At 36.2% G+C, this 20964-nt stretch overlaps 2 protein-coding genes and 1 non-coding gene across 3 annotated transcripts; 1 reads left to right on the top strand and 2 right to left on the bottom strand.

The window, feature by feature from the left end:
• Positions 1 to 1774: 1774 nt before the first annotated feature.
• On the bottom strand, positions 1775 to 4287 carry LOC132636110 (uncharacterized). The gene is made up of 2 exons (XM_060352816.1): positions 4047 to 4287; positions 1775 to 2449 (listed from the first exon to the last, which is right to left on the bottom strand). Exons 1-2 carry the CDS (start codon positions 4187 to 4189, stop codon positions 2218 to 2220), a joined length of 375 nt encoding a protein of 124 aa, XP_060208799.1. The 5' UTR covers positions 4190 to 4287; the 3' UTR covers positions 1775 to 2217.
• On the top strand, positions 2795 to 2882 carry LOC132639022 (small nucleolar RNA snoR109). Its single transcript, XR_009582069.1, has one exon. It is a non-coding gene; the product is annotated as a small nucleolar RNA snoR109 (small nucleolar RNA).
• A 1754-nt stretch (positions 4288 to 6041) lies between the features above and the next one.
• On the bottom strand, positions 6042 to 17253 carry LOC132636111 (aquaporin SIP1-2-like). Its single transcript, XM_060352817.1, has 3 exons — positions 16730 to 17253; positions 14912 to 15184; positions 6042 to 6422 (listed from the first exon to the last, which is right to left on the bottom strand). Exons 1-3 carry the CDS (start codon positions 17021 to 17023, stop codon positions 6261 to 6263), a joined length of 729 nt encoding a protein of 242 aa, XP_060208800.1. The 5' UTR covers positions 17024 to 17253; the 3' UTR covers positions 6042 to 6260.
• Positions 17254 to 20964: the final 3711 nt, after the last annotated feature.

The following is a 20964-nucleotide window of genomic DNA, read 5'->3' on the forward strand; positions in this document are numbered from 1 at the left end:
TCCTATATAGACACGCGGGCTAATGATGATAACATTGTACATATATGGTCGGGCAATTTACTAGTATATATTTATGACATTGTTTAAAAGTTAAAGTTAGCATGCCTGATATCTGCCTTAAGAGGCAATCAGATGAACAGGTTATCCCTTTACCTTGTGTTGGGTTCTATCACTCGTGTTGTATTATTATTCATGCCTTACATACTCAGTACATTATTCGTACTGACGTCCTTCTTGTGGACGCTGCGTTCATGCCCACAGGTAGATCACAAAAAGATCACAACTAGAAACTTAAATTCAAACAGTGGCGGCCCAAGTATTGCCAAGATGAGCATGCCAACAATACAAGGTAGTAGACTTTGACGGTACCATGATGACAAATAGACCAGAGGAACGCGAGCAGGTGAGGACTGTAAAGACGTGTCCTAAAAAGCATATAGACCAATGTTACAGGGCCCTGGTTGACCCTGATTTGCAAATCCTTCACAACCAAAAAATCAGGGAAAAATTCAACAAGAACATTGTTAGATTTCTTAAACGAGCCGACAGACAAAATATTTTCAGCAGTTGTGGGGACACGTAAGAGATTATCTAAATGAAAGGAGCAATTAGAGGCAATCAAATTGGACTTGCCAATATGAGAGATAGGAATTTGAGAATCATTACCAATTGTAACTTTATCTAGACCTTGATATTTAGAATGAATAGCATTATTATCAAGATCGACAGTAAGATGGTGCGCAGTGCCACTGTCCATTAACCATGATAGATTTTCCTGTAGAGTTGGGCAGTTGGCACGATATCGATTCCCTGTCTTCAGCGAAGGACACACACGGGATATATGACCCAAGCCTCCGTAGTTGTGGCAATAAGTATTTGACGTGTCTATAGGAGCCTGGTATACGAGTGCGGTGTTTTGAATGAGCCAATGTTGCCGTGAATTGTAAGTGTGATTACCTGGGTTCGACGACCGTGACCCCTATTGTTTCGGCCTCTGCACTGACCTCGTTGAGCATAATTGGTTTGGCAAAAGAACGCTTATGCGCTCTTGATTCGACAACTTACCATAGAGAACATCATAGGTGACATCTTCATGATGAGTCTCTAGAGCTCGTGTAAAGGGATGATTTAAAGGCCATAACCCAGCCTCGATGAATACAAAAAGGTCGTCTACCTGCACTGAACTTTTCAACGCTGCTAATTTATCTGCAATACTTTTTCCTTTCTACATTTAAGTCCCGATACTATTAATGCCATGTTGAAGGTTATATAACTGAGACTTTAAGTTTCACAAATCTTAGGTTTGGATGTTGTGGATGGGCCATGACCTGCTTGCCCTACTCCTCACAAGTCTTTTCGGTACCTACAATTTGAGAGAGGATGATTCTCGAAAGAGACGTAATAATCCAACTACGAACCATTTCGTCTTGACGAACCTGCAACGTAAAAGGGTTAACCTTGTTATTTGCTAGAAAGCGATCTTATACAATGGCTGAGCCATCAATATGATGTTGGAGAGCACATCCTCTAAGAATCAACATAAATTGTATCTTTTATAGGTGGAAGTAAGCTTAAAGGGTGCCTGATGGGAGATAATTTGCATGAGGTAATTATACGATGACAGTGGTGGTGCGCCTGAAGCAAAGATCACAACACCAACCGTAGTTGCAACTAGTGTAATTATCACCAGTTCTCGAGTTTTCCAAAAAATCCTAGAGGCAGAAGAGGGGGTCGACGGTACTATGATTTTGGCGCAGTAGCCTTGGCTCTGATATCATGTAAAAGTTATGAAACCATAGCGATTCTCATTATATATGTAATGGTATTTATACACATAGGTTACATGTATTAATAGGAATTCTAAACAAGGAAGGTAAGCAATTACAAACATATAAAATATAGGAAAGTATGTACATTCCTTTAATAAGAAATATTCCTCGTTACTTATCAGCTACGGTATCCATTCTGCATCATCGGTCAATTTCTTATGTGACTTGTGCATGTCCGTCCTTGTAAACCAAGGGACCTTTTCCTTTATAAAACACATACTCTACTAGAAGTCAAAAAATATCTATATATGAATGCCTTCTATGATTGTTTTTTCACCATTGATCTCATTATTGATAGCATTGACTTCTAACTTTGCAATCCTTAAAACTGAACTATGTAAATTAAAAAAGAGAGCAACAAATTCTCTTGATAAACATAGCCAACAAACTATTGAGATGGTTCATTGACAGGCTTCCCTTTCTCTCTTAGCTTGGCCATGGATTCTTTCATAGCCTCCTTTCTCCTCTTGCTAGCTAATACTTTAGCTAAGACACCGCTGACATTTGGATCCTTTTTCTCCGTTGGTGGCGGTGGTGGAGGCCTTCTTGCAGCAGCATTTGCCTTCTTGTTACCTGCATTCAGCGCAACCGCAGCTCCGGCCAAGCCCAATGCCAAACTCCTGCATCAATGCCAACATCACATATTTTCAAGAATATTTTCGCACGTTGCAGCATTTCTTAGTTTTACTTTAGCCGATGGTCTATCGGAAACGGCCTCTCTACCTTCACAAGGTAGGGGTAAGGCTGCGTACCTCCTCAGACCTTACTTTTGAGATTACACGGGATATGTTGTTGTTGTGGTATTGCAGCATTTCTTAAAGAGTTGTATTGTCAACTAATTTTATGACATTAGACTGCCTATTATTACCAAACTACGTATGAACAGCTAATTTTGCACATTTTTCAACGCTACATTACCAAGATAAGGGTGAAATTCAGTACCCTTGATCTTGATTTTGCCAATGTGGCTGTAGCATGAATTCAATTTGAGGAGTTTACTGGCCGGTTGTTGTTCTGCTGTCGACATATCTGCTTACCGAACTTCTTACATTTCAAATTCTAGTTGTAATTCATCTCTCTATAGGAAAAAAAAAAATTGCACATTTGAAGTGGTTTCCCTAGTAATTTTATCTAACTCCATTATATCTTAGAGATCTAATCCAATATAATTGTCCTTTTAAATTCTAGGATTCGATTCATCTTACGGCATATTGTGTCTTAATTATTTTGGGAGGATCCATACAGGGTTTAGGAAAAAGGTAAATACAGCGAGACTATTAAGTTTTAATTTTATATTTAACTCACAAAAATATAGCAAAAGCATGATAACGTCAGTTCCTTCTTAATCTAAAGACCTTCAGAGATACAGTTTGATGTGTTAGCTAATGGGTATCCGCTGTTTGTTCTATTTACATTGCACGAGAGAATGTAAAGAAATTAAATTGTCTTTATTTTTGTGTGGGCAATTGAAATACAAGTAAAATAACTCCCAACATAAGCCAAAGGAACTGACGTTATCATGCTTTTGCATTGTGAAAGTCCAGTACTTAATGGTCCAGTAAATCTCAATGGTATCATAGATAAAAGCCACTCAAAAATTAAATGCATCCAAACCATTAAAACTCTAAGCAGCCAGGTGGCTTTTATACATGATACCATTAAGATTTACTGGACCATTAAGTAATGCACTGGATCCTTTCCCCCAACATAATTTCTTAGCATGAAGCACTTTATCTTCTTAGTGAATTTACCAGATAGCAAAAAGAAAAACCCTGACATACAAACCCTAAATTGAAGTTAAAATTAAATAAATGAGTGGATTTCTCAAATAGTCACTGAATTAATAATTATTATTTGAGAAAGTTACATTTTTTTTTATTCTTATTCCCTTTAACAAAAAAGAAAATGACATTTTAAAATAATACTCCCTCAGTTTCAAAATATTTGTCTGATTTTCACTTGACACGAAATTTACGAAAATAAAGAATATTTTTGAATCTTTTAATTTCAAAATTAAAGATACGTAGAATGTACGAACATGCTATTTAATCTTGTGATCTTAAACATATCACATGAAGAATTGAAATTGAAAAGTTACCAAAAAGAAAAACAATAATTCTTTTTTAACCGGACTAAAAAAATAAGAAAAACATTTTGAAACAAGGGAGTAACTTTGAGTAAACATAGAGAAATTAACTCAACAAACATTTAACTAACCTGCGAGAGACAACATTTGTGTCCAATTCTTTATCAGACCTTTGATGGATAGCCAAAACTCTAAGAGACCTCAAACGGGCATTCTTCTTGGTTGATAATGAGGTTAGTGTAGCTGCTGCAACTGGGGACAGTGACTGAGCCATAATTTTGGTATGTGTGCATTTACTCTCTAAATGAGTGGGACGTTAATTCTATAAGGTCAAAAACACCACAAAAAAACAAGAAATGCTCTCATGTGGTTTTAGGGTACTCGGATAAGAGTAAGCATTTGGCATTGGAATTTTATTGGTTGGTTCTTGATAAGTTCTTCTTTTAGTGGACCCCTTCTATGGCAATTTCAAGACTTCCTTATCTATCCGATTTCTATATACATGATTGGGCTATATTTTCTTTCTTTTCGATTTATTTGTTTTATTTTTCTTTTATTCTATTCTATTTAAAAAAGAAATATTTTTTCTTAAAACTCTTTAATTTCAATTTTTCACATGGTATATTTAAAACCACATGATTAAATGATATTTTTGGTACACTTTAGGTATCTTTGTTAACAACCACAAGATTCAAAAGTCTTGCTCCTTCCTTTTCAAATTATGTGTCACCATTTAACTTGACAGAAAATTTAAGAAAGAAAGGTTGACTTTTGAAATATGTAGTTTAAAATAAAACCTTAGATAATTGCTGGCTATAAATCACTTAATTAAGGGCAAACGAGAAATTTTAAAGTTAAATTATTTCTAAATATAAAAAGGTGACATTCTTTTTGGGACAAAAAATGGTGTCATGTAAATTGGAACAGAGGGAGTATTGACTTTCTTAAACCCGTGCCAAGTCAAAATCAGACAAACAAAAGAGTATATAAATATAAATTCAACAGTTGAATTCCTAAAATGCCTCATGAATAACTTAAATATCGTACTTAAAATATAAATAAAAAAGAGAAATTAATAGTTTTAACTTAGGAAGTTATGTCTTTTGATTTAAGAAAGAATGTCATCTTTTACTTTAAATAAATAACCCCTTTGAATTAACATTTTCCGGTGGTTTTTCAAAATTTTGAAATATCATATCACTTATAAACTATATTAATATTCAGGATTGCTACTTTATTTTCTAAATCATTACCAAAGAAATATTTTCAAAGATAATTACACCATTCAATATGTAAGAATGACAAGATAAAAGAATAAACGCTTTACACAAATTTAAGATTGTGTGAGATTATTGCACCATTCAATAGATGAAATGAGTATCATTTTCCTAACCCAAAAAGTAAAAGGGTTAAGTGAAATTTTCGCTGCAAACAATTGTTATGGGCTGGTTCAGTCATTTCCTCTTATTAAGGTTATGGGCTGATACCATTTCACCCAATCAACGAAAAAAACATTCCTGCGGTAGGATTATATGATAGTGGCACTGGCCATACTGTAATCATAATTGTTCTCAATTATTATTATCACAATAATCACTATGGCCAGTGCCATGATCATATAATCCGACCGCAGGAATGTTTTTTCCGTTGATTGGGTGAAGTGGTATCAGCCCATAACCTTAATAAGAGGAAATGACTGAACCAGTTACAACTCATAGACATAGAAATGCCACAGCTTATTCAACTTTTGAACTAGGCTTCTTTTTCTAGGAGTGCCTCCTCTCTACTTCCCAAGATTGTGCATATTTCAATTCTTTCAATAAAATCGTCGCATTATCCATTTCTCATATATATGGGTAGGATTTCAATCTAACGTGTCAACTTCTTTCTCGAACTAATATGACTTGAACCCTTACCCACTAGCAATTTAGCAACAGCAACAACAACAACCCAGTATAATCTCATAGGTGGAGTCTGAGGAGGCTAGAGTATACGCAAAACTTACCTCTATCTCATAGAGATAGAGAGGCTATTTCCGATAAACCCTCGGCTTAAATAAAGCATTCTAAAGCATTTTGACCACTAGCAATTTAGCAATATGCAGAAATGCACGGGCACCCTCCAGCTTTGGACAACAAAAATGTTGCACTAATAGCTGAATAATATCGTTTAAACCGTCCCAGAAAAGGGCAAAATATCTATTACAATTTGAACAAAATGATAAACTACATAACCTCTTCCACTTAAGAATGCTGTGTAAAAGCAGTTTTAAGCCATCCTTGGTGGACAAAGCTACAACAACAATATAGGAGCTAGAGAATAAATGGAAGCAGAATAATCTTTATTCAGTTCCGTTTTTGCTTCTGAGGCTTCTGCTCTACTGGAGGTGGAAATAGAGCACGAAAAATCCATGCAGCCAAAATTGCTCCTATGAAGGGACTGACCCAATAAACATAAAAGTGTTCCCATGTGTTATGTGTGCTGCTTAGGTAAGCCCAGCCATATGCCTGCAAATGCCATGCGTGTTATGGAGCGATTTAAGAACTTAAGCAGGAAACAGCAAAAAGAAAAAAATGCTACAGATTTAGGTAAATTTCACAAATGGTCACATGACTATACTTTTCTTCACCACAGTCAAATAACTATGTTTTCCAACGGAAAATTACAAAATTCTCACCCTCTACTAAAACAAGTCAAAATTGTCGAAAACCCAACCTTCTATGAGCATAAATTTTTTACTCTACAATTTAACCCTTTTTTATATTTTATTTAAAAAATATATACCCTATTAAAAGAGAATTGATACCACCCAAATTTTTAACTAGTATGGATGACCCTTGATGCCAAGAAGGAGACCAACTAGACGAGACAAACCATTATTCATAGGTTGGTTATAAGCCCAGAGATCGAATCTGATTCTTCCCCTTTGAGAGGGATTCTCGTGCCAACCATAGGAAGAACTCGGTTTCTCATCCCGGCTACTGGATCACTCCAGTGCTTCGGGTACTACGGACCTTCTGTCATCCTTTGCAACAGAGTCGTTTCATGAGCGAGGGGGCTAAGCGCAATTCTTTGAATCAAAGGTTGAATGAAATCGATTCTTACAATGGGTGATAATCCACTATTTTTTTACCATCTTCAAATGTATCCAAATGGCGTATCCTACACATCATTTGAAAAACACCGTCCAAATTTTCCCCCAATTTTACATCCCTATTTTCAAGATTTTAATCCAAACTCATAGTGATTAAAATGTAGAGTAAAAAATTATCACTCATCGAAATGTTGGGTTTTCTGGCAGTTGTGACTTTTGTGTTAGTAGGGTGAAAGTTTTGTGATAGTTATGTGACTTTGGTGGAATAAAAAACCATAGTTATGTGAACATTTATGAAATTTACCTTAAAGATTTAGGATATCAAAGATGGCAGTATGCATTCATTAAAAAATAAAACTACTCAGCATCACAATGCCAGTGACATAGCTTCTACTTCCCGACCATTATTGACTCACAATTCATAATATATTTTAGCAACTTAGCAAATAGATAAATAAATAAATGAAAAAAAGTATTCGTCAAAAACTAAACCATGTGTGACAATGACACCTTTGCCATGCAACTGACCTTTTTTATATGGACTTTTTACCTTTATTACTAATACAACAAAAATCAAATTGACATTCAGATTTTCTCATAAAAAGGGAGTGGGTAAGGAACTTATTCTGCTTCTGCAGATCACATAAGCATTCCTTGACAATTTGGATAGCATTCCATGTTAGAGAAGGATGATACTAACAAAAGTATTTCGTTCCTTACCAAACCAATTATCCGTTGCCCCTAAAGAAACCAGTTCAAAAGAGAAACAAACTTAATATGCCCAAGATGATGTTTATATATATATATATATAGAGAGAGAGAGAGAGAGAACTGTTGCTAGTAGAAGGAAATGGTATAAAGTCCAAAATCAGGATCAGTACGCGTTCATGGAAAATGAGGGTAAAATGAAAGACTTGGTTGGTCATCTTCACTAGATTCTTGATTGAACTCATTCCCGGTCTTATGTTCCCCACATTGTAAACAAAGATAGGTAAAAGCAAAATATTATTTAATTTACACTGGCGAAGAAGTTTGTGACTAGACTTTAGGCTACAGAAAATGCAAATAAGTAATGAGAGGATGTTTTACAACTTACGAAGGCAAGTAAAAGGAAACAATAGCAGTGTGATCACTCTCTAGATTAGACGCTAATCTAGGTAGATTGAAAGAGAGATTTACCTAATATTCGCCGTCTAAATCCATTTTCAATAATTACCATATTCCATGACAGTATGAGGCAAATACAAGCATAATCAAGGTTCCATTGGTCAATGTTCACACATTGGCAATTTTTATTAAGAACTCAAAGAGATAGGCACATCTCATTTGCACCTTTCTTCACTTCTCGTTTTTCCAATACAGAAATGCCAGAGAAAGTGCATCTGTTTTGCAGTGGTCATCTCAATTTTGGAAAAACTGCTCAGTGATTCTTTAGAGAAAGATTGAGAAACAGAGCAAAGTCCAAAGCTGGTTTCTCAAACTACCTTTACCACGATTCAGGAAAATGAAAACACCAAGAAAACACCAATTAAGAAATTATCTCACCTAATCCCTAAATTCACTCCTCATGGTGTGACATGGGAGGCTATGGGGATGTAACATGGAGGGAAGAAAGCTTTTTGAAAAAGGTTAAAGTTGGACAGTCAACAAGAAACGCTTCATTAGGTTATAAATTTCCCAAGAAACATGCAGTCTTAGTGTAGAGAGAAGTAACAATTTGTAGCGACCCGGTCGGTCGTTTTGAGAACCGATACTCTGTTTTGCATGTCGTCTATTCCAGAAGCTCCGTAATAATTATTTTGACTTGGTTGCAAAATTTGAAGTCAAAAGGCTATCATTTGGTTCACTTTGGGAGAAGGTTTCATTTTGGAAATTCCGGTATTCAATTATTTGGATTAATTGCTCGTTTTGGGAAAACGTGCTCTGATTGGGTATCTGAAGATTTCGTTAGATTTGTAATATTATTTATGACCTGTAGAAATTGACGGAGCTAATTTTAAAGTTTGTTTGGTTGGCTTTTGACAATTAGTCGATTTTAATATTTAATATGCCTATTTACGGTGAAAAGGTGGTCAAGGGTAAAAAATAAGACCTGGATTGGGAATTTGTTGATTCCATTAGCTTCATATTGACGTTTATGACTTGCGGAGATGGGTGGTGCAATTCCCGAGGCTTTCGGGTGAGTTTTGAGTAACGAAAAGGATATTTTTAAGTTAAGAAATGAGAACAGTTGACCAAAGTCAACATCGGCGGTAAATGAGTCCTTTTCAAAGTTTTGTCGATTTCATTAGGTCCGGAATGTGATTTATGACTTAGTTGAGTCGTTGGTTCGGTTCTCGAGAGGTTCGAGTGTGATTTAGGTGGTTGGTTAGGAAACTAGCTTTTGAGAAGATTTGGAGTTGACCACGGTCAACATCGGGTCAAGACAGCCCCGTTTTGATGTTTTGAAAGTTCGAACAGGTTCGTATGATGATTTTAGACTTGTCCACAAATTTTGGTTAGATTCGAATCAGTTTCGGACGGGTTTGGGTTGTATAGCATTTGTTTTTGGTTTCGACGTCGTTTTGAGCATAAAGGGTACCATATTGAGTAAACGACCTTTGATTTGTGTTTTGATCGAACAGTTAGATCTGTATCGTAATTTCGGAGCTATAGCAACAAGAATTGTCGTACGAGGGAGATATGGCTATTTTACTTCGAAAATGCATTGCTGGTTTCTGGTGTAAAAAAAAAAGTCATTACGATCGCGACACATGGCAGGTTGCCATAATGAAGAAGTAAATATGTCTGGACAATGTTTAAATTGGACAAATCCGAAATATTTAGTATTTTGAGCATATTTTGAGTTCTAGAGCTCCGTTTGAGGTGATTGTCGTGGCGTTGTTCTCGTCTCAACGAGGGGGTAAGTATCTAACCTTTATTTTGATGTTTCCCAATAATTATTTCCATTAGTTATCGTTTTTATTCGTGTTTGATTGGGGAAAACTAGGGTTTTGACTTTTGAACCCAAAAGTTGAAAAGTGATAAATCATGGATTTGAGGATAAGATGATGGCTTTTTGAATAGGTTTCTGGATTTAGACTAATTAAGCTATGGGTAAACCAATTTTGAAATAAAATTTCAGTTTTTCCCTTTGGGGCTCGGGGTTACCTTTTTGGGTTACGAATCAAAGCATAGCAATATGGGTATCATTGGACTCGATTAAACTCATAGACTACTGTTTTGACCTAAGTTACACGGACTCGCCATTTTGGGTGTCGTCCCCGTCCCGGATACGGACGGGTGCGGGTGCCGGAACTGCAAACGTTCCGGATACGGTCAATCACATACGGATACTTTGACCGGAGTCCGTCAACAAATTTGGGGAAAAAATTTGAGATTTTGGTTTCTCAAAATTAAAAATAAAACAGATTTAAGATAAGGAAAATGACATACCTTCAATATTATAGTACTTTTATTTCATATATGTTGCTTCAGGTTTCAGATAAACAAAGAAGTACTTTTATTTTATATACATGTAAGTTTTTCATAAGAATAGCTCTCAAAATTTGTAATATCATTATAGCTCTATTTTTTATATAATTTTGAATTTTCTTAGCCGAATCCCCGCACCCGTATCCATAACCGGATACGTACCCCCGAATTTTAAATTTAGATTTTGCCGAATCCAACACTCGAATCTACCCGTATCGGATACCCGCACCCGAGTCCGTGTAACTTAGGTTTTGAGTATGTTGAGCCCGATTTTGCAACGAAATTACACTTTTGACCTTCGGTGCTCGGAATTGCCTTTTTGGGTGACTTTTTGGGGCCGGAAGTACTCCCTCCGTTGACTTTTACTCGTCCAGTATTCTAAAAATAGATTTACTTTTACTTGTCACTTTTAGCATATCAAGAGAAGACAATTTTTTTTCCTATTTTACCCATAGTATTTAATACTCACTTCAAATCATTTTTCAAATCCAATGAAAATATGCAACAATTAATATGGGTGCATTGGTAAATTATGAACTTCATTTATTATTTCTTAAGAGGTGTGCAAAGTCAAAACTGGACAAGTAAAAGTGAACGGAGGGAGTATAATATAACAATATGGGTATCTATGGTATCGTATTTTCATATATTCTACATTTGATAGACTTTGATCGTTCGGAAATACTTCGAAAGGGAAAGGCTCCGGCTTGAGGGTTCGTGGCTCCTGTTCGGCTTCGAGGTAGGCTATGATAGTCATGTTTGATGAATACTTGCTATTATTAACATCATTTACCTCATCACTCCATGACTCGTATAAATTATGAAAGAATGATCCATGTTGATACTTGAGCTGAACTTAAGAGATTCCATGATATATGCTTATCCATTCCATACTTTCATGATATATGGCACATGATATTTTGCATACATGCATTCATTCATACATACATGATGGATAAGTTGTGGAAAAGGAGATATGAGGTGGTCTTTTTAAGGCCGGAAAAGGTAAGATTGAGGTTACATATCCGCGATGATCTATGGGATGGGTTGCACGCCGCAACATATATAAATTATGGGATCAGATTGCACGCCGCAACATGCGATCGGGTTGCACGCCTTAACGGGTATATGGACCTCGCGAGTCACCTATGGGTCATGACTAGACAAAATGACCGCTAGCATGTGTGTACCAGGATTGATATTGGCCAATGCATTGCATTCGTATATTCATTCATCCATTTATTCTACTGTTCCTCCTATGTGATACTTGCTTACCTGTCCTGTGAATTATGAATTCTAAGTTAGAACTAGCAAAGTTAAGGGAGTTAACCTAATGTGTGTTTAGATTCAGTCTTTATATGCTTTATACGTGTATTCCTTCATTGTCGGCCTATGATACCTACGGAGTACTAGTGGTTTGTACTCATACTACACTTGCTGCACTTTCCGTGCAAATACCGACCCTTGTTCCAATTTCAGGCCTCGTGGCTAGTCGCGAGGTGGTGCATTTAGAGGTTTCAGGGTGAGCCATCAGTCATACCAGCAGCCTTGGATCTTCTCCTATCCTTATATTTCTGTCTATTTACATTTCAGACAGTTTTCTATTCCGTATTTAAGACTTGTAATGTATTTAGAAGCTCTTGTACAAGTTCGACCAGGTTTTGGGAGTTGTCAAGATTAAGATATCTTTCCGCATTTTCATATATTTCTATTAAGACTGTTGGCTAGTAATTCGAATGTATTTAACTTTTCCGCTTTATTTTATAAATGACTTGATGATTTGGGAATGGTTCACCTACTAGTGGCATAGTGTAGGTGTCATCATGACTCGTGAATTGGGTCGTGACACACTTGTTCATCTCAGGGTGTGATTGCTATTTAGGAAAATGTTTTTTCTAGAAAATAAGTGGGTTTTTACTTATTTTCTAGTGTTTAGTAAGCAAAAAATATTATCCCAAAAATATTTTATATAATGTAGGCAAACACTATGGAGGTAGGGTGGAGGATAAGAGTTTGGGGAATGGAGGCTATGAGGGTAGGGATGGAGGTGGGGTGTGTTGGGGGGGAGAGAACTAATGTGGAATGCTATGTATTGGACTTGTTTTCCCTACTTCCACTAGGGAAGGCATTTTTCTCATTTTTAAGGAACTTGTTTTCCTAGAGAAAACGTTTTCTAAGAATTTTGACCGACCAAACATGAGAAATTAGAAAACATCTTCCGAAAAAATGTTTTGCTTCATACCAAACACACCCTTAGTCTCTTTTATGTGTCACCATCGCATTAGCAGCACCTCTTGTTCTCTGATCTCAATTCTCATTACTTAACGTTGGCTTCTGAAATCCCCAGTCACGTGAGTCAAGGGATGGTCTTTATCTGTAAAGAAATAGATATTGGGGCTTAATCAACTCCAAAAGCTAGCTCATGAGGGGAGCATTTCCTCAGTCCATTTAAGGAGACTACCCATCCCTTTTTCATCCGATGTGAGACTCTTCAACATTATCTTTTATGCTAATTTGTAATCCAAGATATGCCAGTCCAGCCAATTTGATAGTGAAAATTAGCGCAAAGTATTGCCTTGTTTTCATGAATGCTTGCAATTTTTTACTAGGTTTGTGATCCACAGAAACTTCATGCATGGTCTGAAGATTGCTAGAGTCTGAAAGAACACAGAATAGCTTCAAAAGAATATAATGCATGAAGGTAAATTTGGAAGAATGAATGAGGTTAGAATTGTTTCTCAAAAATACAGGCAGATTTGATGTTCCCTTCTAGTAATGATTCTCCTTTAATTCATGGGGTTGCTATATTTTCTTGTTCCAGAACTTTTCCTTAAATAGCTAGAAGAGGATCTGCTAAAGAAGGCGCTGAAAAGAAAATAAAAGAAAGAAGAAAGGGGAAATGAAGAAATCATAGAGTAGAAAACAATAGATAGCAGATTATGCAGATCTTCATCTTAATGAAGAACTAAGGCAACAGGATCTTCATCTTGAGAATATCAGCTTTCTACAGATAAAATGTCCCGCTAATTCTTTTTTCACACCATTTAAGACCTTTATGATGGATAATGGTGTAACGTTAGGGAAATAATTTTCACCTCCACTAGTACCATCTGTATATTTCCATCTACAATTAATAATGAAGGGTCTAACAAAAACAAAGTGTTTTATACTCTATGTTATGCTGGGCACTTTATCAATTGTACATGAGGTTCTCAGAGCCTTTATATCTCTTAAGAGAATTGAGTCCTGTCTATTTTCGCAATGGCCAAGTTGATGAATCTTCTAAGAGGGCCTTTCGAAATGATTTATGAAACCAAAGTTAGATTGGAAGTCCTTGGGAAATTCCAATTGCATTCCTATCCTACTCCAGTATTTAGTTCATTGCTTCTACTAAAAACTTAAAATTCATCCCTTTCTATAAATAAGAATCGTTTTTTCTTTCCCAGTACAGATTGATGATGAATATGTGTTTTAACATATGCTAAGTTTGTGGACACACAAAGCCTAAGATCAAGATATGCAAGTGAAGATCCTTAATAACCCTGGTTTCCATAAGCAAATACTTTGATAGTTGAAAAGAATTTGTTATCAAAACCTCCAATTTCCAATCCATCCTTTTAAAAATCACAGGAAAACTATTCAGTCATCGCTAATATCAACAGCTCCGGTCTAGAAAGCGAGCGACTGCAGTTACAGGGTCCACCCATAAAGATAGTTGGATCCAAATATATGAAGGAAATTACCAAAAATATATGTTTCAAGAGAGGTAAAGGGAGGCCGAAGAAGTATTGAGGAGAGGTGATTAGACAGGATATGGCACAGTTTCAGCTCACCGAGGACATGACCTTAGATAGGAGGTTGTGGAGGACTCAGATTAGGATAGAAGGCTAGGTGGCTTATCCTTTCACCATAGTAGTTGTAGTTTTGCTCATTTGTTTATTGCCATTTGAATTCTGCATTTGATTGCTGCTTATATTTGTTGGGCCGTTGTACTTTGGTTATCTTATTTATCTATAGTAGTTAATGCTCCTTTCTTTCCGGTGTACTTTGGTTATCTTATTTATCTATAGTAGTTAATGCTCCTTTCTTTCCGGACTGTTCTACCAAGACTTTCTCGCTTTTGTTATTCCTTGTTTTCATATTGTTTTCGATATGCTTGGTCCTATCTGACCTTTTGTCTTGTTTTCCTCTCTTGAGCCGAGGGTCTTTCGGAAACAGCCGCCCTACCTTTCAAGGTGGGGGTTAGGTCTGCGTACACTCTACCCTCCCCAGACCCCACATGGTGGGATTATACTGGGCTTGTTGTTGTTGTTGTATTCTCCAAATATAATTAATCATAAAAACAGTTCCATAAAAGAGCAGCACAGAAAGGTCAAACAACATGTTATGTTCTAAGATGCAAGAAAAGCAAGACGAGGTATTACTTACATTGGCTGGATTCATAGAAGGTCCAGTGTACTTTGAACCTACAACTACCAATGGAACAGTTACCATAGTGAGCAACAAATTCTTGAGAAGTGCACTTTTCGGACCCCTAAGGATAACGACAAAAACCATTAATGTGATTATGAAGGTCAAGACACCCTCTGCGATAGCTCCGGCTTGTACGTCCACTTTCAAAGCCGGCCCATCAAGCATGTGGTGATACTGCTTAGGCATAAGCTCCATTATTGCTAGTGAACCAGCAATCGCACCTGCTACCTGTAATAATCAAAACACAGTAATTATAGTTTTTCAGAAATATCTATAATCGAGTGTTCAACGTTAAGAAATATGAATTGTGCTTATTCTATTCACCTCCTTTTGTGCTACTTAAGTTTCATTGTCAAATCAGACAGTTCTAGTTCTAGTATCAATTTGGTACATCATTGAAGAACATTTTGGCCAACCAAACATGGGAAAATTGGAAAAAAAATTCTGGAAAATGTTTCCTTCATACCAAACAGAAAAAGAGTTCATCAGTGTTATCAAAAGCAAAAACCACAAAAGGGCTCTAAGGCTGTTGGGGCTTTAGGTACATTCCACCAGCGCTGTACCTTAGTATCTCTCTAGCTTCAAGTCTATATAAAACCTATTTAGCCGAGGTCAGTTTGCCTAACTCTTTTCTTCTGAAATGTTTATTTAAAACTGGAACGATATGCAGCCTAGATTGACCATGAGAAACTTTCGCTAAATATAAGGAAAGATTTTTTATCAGGTGCTCAAACAAATTATAAGAAAACAAACAAAGAATTTAAAACTTAGTAAGAATTGGACGGGTGGGGTTATGACCCGGTTTTTAACCCATTTCAGCCCAATCCGTTTTGGCCAAAGTAACTTTTGGGCGGATCACTAACCCGCTTAGCTATTAACTCAGTCCATTTTCGGCCCAGCCTGCTCATTTGACGCCCCTAGTTAAATCTAAGCTGACATTAGGCAGTTTGCTTTTTATCTACATCTTCGCTTGTAGGGATGCCACTTTCACAAACGAACTAAAAGAAAAGAGTTCATTCATCCACCGGTACAAGAAACACTAACTCTTTAGCCTCTACTGAGATTAAAATAAGAAAAAATGCCAGCATAACTAATCCCCGCATAATTAATACCCTACATTACTAATACACTAGATTCAGTACTATTTCTTATACACCCTACCGAACGGCCCCTTAGCCTCTACTGAGATTCGAGTTTATCGTATCTTATACTCCCTCCGGTTCAAAATAAGTATCCACTTAACATTTTTCATACCCTTAAGAAAATACTAACTCCTATAAGAAAACACTAACTCATAGAAAAAATAGGTATTTTGAATATACTATCCTTAATTAATAAGACTATTTCCTATTTATTTCCGTGAGTAAATAGGTGCAAATTTGGAAAAATAAAGTTAATTCCCTCTTGATTATGTAAGTGGACACTTATTTTGACAGTAGTCTCTATTTTCATTATCTTTCAAGACATGGGAAGTAAGAAAATTCCAAAGTGAAGTTATATCGTAATTTAAGTGTCTTGCTTTCTGTCCCAGAAAGATTGCCTCTTTTCAAACATCCTACGTGACAAGTTTAAAACCACAAGATCCAAAGGAACACATCTTTAATTTAGGAGCACAAGATTCAAAAGTCTTTTTGTATTTCTTAAACTTTGTGTCTAGTCAAACTAAGAATTAGGACAAAGGGAGTACTCTCTATTTCCTTCATTTTACACTCTCTAATTTCTTTATCTGTCAAGACATGGAAAATTGAAAAGTGAATTAGTTATATGAAGAACCTGAGCAGGACAACGAAGGGCAGCAGAGAGAAGAGAATCATGACCAAGACCAGCAGCATAAAAGGCAGCATTACCAGTTGGATTGAAACCAGCACCACCAAATGCATCACCAAGATAACCAAACATCAAGAAAATAAGGAAAACAATAAGTGTAGTGACGAAGAGTGAAACCATTTCATTGACAACACCAAAAGAAGAAGATATGAAGTAAGTAGAGAATCCAATAGTAGAAGAACATAAAACCCACAAGAAAGTTAACACCCCATCACCAATCACTGCTTTAATTACACCCATCTGATGAATCTAAATGACTCTATGAGTGAAGAGGAGAAGGAGAGAGTGGTAGACAAAAGTCAACTCCAACTCCTACTCAATTGGTAGATAATGGAAGCAAAGGAGCGATTGATATACTTAGTACAGACTTTTGCTTTAGTTGTTGGAATGAAAAAAATTAAAATATTATTAATGTTACTATTTTAATCTCGCTAGCATTTAGCGGTTGATGTGAACACTGTCGTCTATTATTGATCCAACCAAGAAATGTGAAAAACAACAAATGTACCAGAAATGTTTTATTCACAAGAGATATAGCAGAAATGTTTTACTCGGTCAGTTACAATTTATTCGTTCTGTTTTGACTTAGACACGGATGACACGAAGTGTAAGAAAATAAATAAGACTTATAGTGTTAAATTAAAGATATGTAAAATGTATCAAAATATTTTTTACTTTTGTGATCTTAAACATATTATATGAAAAAATTGAAATTAAAGAGTTGTCAAAATTGGAAAGATGTATTCTTTTATAAACGAACTGAAAAAGAAAGTAAGACAAACAAATTGAAATGAAGTATTCGCTCCGTTCGTTTTTACTTGTCCATTATACTAAAAATAGTTGTTTATTTTGACTTGTCCAGTTTGGATAACCGAGAGATGATTTTACTTCATACATGTTTTACCCTTTTTATTAATTATTAGGTTGAAAAGTTCAAGGAATTCTTAGTGGTTGCATAACTTTTAAAGTATGTATAACGGTTTGCATTTTTGCGAGCGGGATTAGCGCTCGGAAAAGCTACTTCGAAATCATTGGTGCTCTTTCAGACTTTGTTTTAAAAGAGTCGCCACTTATTTTTTAGGAAATTAGGAAAACCAGTTTTGAAGGGTTTATTCATACGCCGTAAAAAATCCTTCTTAATCCAAAATTCTAGGTAAGGATTTTGGTGATCCCCTAAGAAAGGTGTTAGGCACCCTATTATTAAGGATTCGTACTATACGGTTGACCTTCGAATTTCAATGTGTGAGTATTTTCATGAACTATTTATTTCCCGTAAAAAGATTGTCATGTTGCATATCATTTTTTTTTTTAAAGAATTGAATATATTCCCTTTATATATAGGGTATTTAGGTTCAGATTTATGATATCCGGGTATAATTAGTTCCTTTTATGTATAAGGATAGTAGTTTTTCTATAGAAAAAAGGTAGAAAGTTTATTTATTTTTTATGATTTGGGTGAATAGGTTTTATTCATGCTTCTACTCATACATAGACTGGGTCAACCCGTCTAATATATTTTCAGAACATCCTTACCTAAAAAATTTATAATTATAAGCGCAAATTGGACTGTTTTGATTTTTTAAGAAAAGAAATCTTATATTTTGCACAGTTGGTCTTTTAGGAGAAAATGAATTATACTTTTGGTCTAATAACTTGTATATGCTACCTTAAAAAATGTACTTGCTATATATGCATTTTTTATAAAGTCCCAGATTTTGTTTCAAAAGGTAAGACTTTGACTTTTAAAATCCATTTCGTTTTTGTCACGACCCGACTCGGGGCCGCGACGAGCACCCGGTGCTAACCCACCCGAGCACCCTCTTAGCTTACTCTTATACTTACATCTAGGTGAGCCACATAATTATACATGCATTTCCATTGATTCGTCAACTAGTCCCATATGGACAACCGCACATTTATATCATCATAGGCATTTATGCTGCATCAATATACATGGGCCAACGTGGCCGACAAAATGATATACAAAACATAGGCCGACAAGGCCAAACACATCTACCCACACACACACACGTCTACGAGCCTCTAAGAGTATAACATATCACATTAGCGGGACAGGACCCCGCTATGCCCATAATTATATACACAAAAGAATGAGTACCCAAAAGATATGGCTCCGAAGGAAATGGAGCTCTCTATGAAATCTCCGAATAGGCAGCTAAGGATCAAATCTGTCTCCCTGCGCACCTGCGGGCATGACGCAGCGTCCACAAACAAAAGGACGTCAGTACGAAGAATGTACTGAGTATGTAAATCATGATCAACATCAATATAGAAGCATAATAGATATTATATGAAGATAGCATAGGAGGGGAGACAGTAATATCATCATCATGTCGCTTACTTGCATACATCGTCGTTTGTATCCCATAGTAATACTCGTACCATACTTGTGCTCATATTCGTATACATGTCCTTATCCGTATTCCTATACATAGTCTTTTCACATTCATATTCATATTATATACATAGTCATTTCATATACATAGCATTTACATAGCATACCCGACCTCATGGGATCGGTGTCTTATACATACTTGGCCAACCAAGGCTCAAGGTCATACATACCTGGCCCTACCAAGGCATCAGGGTTATCCGTACCCTCTGCAGAGGTGTGTGCGCGTTTCGTAATCGTATACATACTTTATACATAGTCATATACATATAGTCTTACCCGGCATCATAAGCTCGGGGTCTTATTATAGCCCTTCATAGGCACACATACACATATATCGTAGCTCGTAAGCATCTCTAGTCTCATTTTACTCTCATCATCATTTCTATCCTCATCATTATCGTTACATTTACATTATAGACTTACTCGTCATACGAGGAACGTAGTATAAGCATAGTACATATCAAGGGTCGTGAGCTTATGAGCTCGGAATGTCAACCATGTGAGGACAACATACTCATATAGAGGAATTTAGGAATTTGGCCAAGAACCATGCCTTATGAAAGAAGGGTTAGCCTTACATACCTTTCCGTCGAACTATTCTATGCTTGCACGTTCCCTTCCAATGCTAGGGTTTATACCTTCATTAATATCATAACAATGGCCATTAGTCATTCACATTATCCACATTATCTAGATTCCTCAATTTGCCTCTAATTCACCCACATTCATGATTATAACACCCATCTTCGTCCATTCGTCTAAAGTGTTTAGTTCATGATCTTAATACCATTTATAACACATTCATATCACAACACAACAACATTCATAACTCAATTCAAACTATTTCTCAAAATATCACTATTCATCATTCATGACCTAGTTGACCACATTTTCTACAATCCATATATTTTAATTCTTCAATACCTTAAACATCTTGTAAAAATCATGAATCTTACCTTAGAAGTTGTAGGAACAAGCTTTGGTTGATAATACTCTTCTTTGAGCAAAACCCTAGTTTTTCTCCATTTGGACTTCTTGACTTGGATGATCCTTGATGACTCCCTTATCCTTGATTCACTTGTCTTAATGTTATGGATGACTTATAATCCTTGGAAACTCATATAATAAATGTAGAGAGAAGTTCTAGAGAGAAGTGGTGTAATGTTGTAAATGAAATAAGACAAGTCTTGATCCTCATATTTAATGAATTGAAAAATCTGTGTTGGGTGAACAGTGGTCGTCCATGGATGTTTACGGTCCGTATTTCAGTTTACGGACCATCCCTCGTGGTCGTTTTTAAGCTTAAGCAGAACCAGAAACTTTGGCCTGCATGCATGGTGATTTACGACCATGGTTTACGGGCCGTAAATCACTTTACGGTCCGTCCACCAGGTCGTATTTTAGCCATTCCCTCAGCTGGAAGAAAGTTGAAGTTGGACATGCCAGTTTACGAAGTCAAGTTTACGGACCGTATTGCACTTTACGGTCCGTATTTTGCACTATACGACCACTGGGCAGTTTTGCCAACTTTCAATTTTTCTCATTTCTCGACTTTTCATTCTAATCATCCACATCCCTTTACATACATTTCCCATGAAACATTATACACTCGCACTCCTCGCACACATCATTAGTTCATTTACTTGCGTACCAACGGGAAATTTTCCGAGGTGTAACAGTTTTTTAGCCCTAAATACTTCACTGGATTTATTTAAAACATGGGCATTGGCCTAGAAAACCTTAACCATGGATTCGTTTATTCAGA

The sequence above is a fragment of the Lycium barbarum genome, chromosome 4, assembly GCF_019175385.1.
Source record: "Lycium barbarum isolate Lr01 chromosome 4, ASM1917538v2, whole genome shotgun sequence".
Classification (NCBI taxonomy): Eukaryota; Viridiplantae; Streptophyta; class Magnoliopsida; order Solanales; family Solanaceae; genus Lycium; species Lycium barbarum.

What these genes read in the sequence shown, in the direction of transcription:
- LOC132636111 (XM_060352817.1), bottom strand. Translation starts at nt 17,023, where the DNA reads ATGGGTGTAATTAAAGCAGTGATTGGTGATGGGGTGTTAACTTTCTTG. An exon ending in CCCTTCGTTGTCCTGCTCAG is followed by an intron (nt 15,185 to 16,729) that starts GTTCTTCATATA and finishes TGATTATTACAG; the next exon opens with GTAGCAGGTGCGATTGCTGG. An exon ending in CTTCTATGAATCCAGCCAAT is followed by an intron (nt 6,423 to 14,911) that starts GTAAGTAATACC and finishes TGGCATTTGCAG; the next exon opens with GCATATGGCTGGGCTTACCT.
- LOC132636110 (XM_060352816.1), bottom strand. Translation starts at nt 4,189, where the DNA reads ATGGCTCAGTCACTGTCCCCAGTTGCAGCAGCTACACTAACCTCATTA. An exon ending in ACAAATGTTGTCTCTCGCAG is followed by an intron (nt 2,450 to 4,046) that starts GTTAGTTAAATG and finishes GCATTGATGCAG; the next exon opens with GAGTTTGGCATTGGGCTTGG.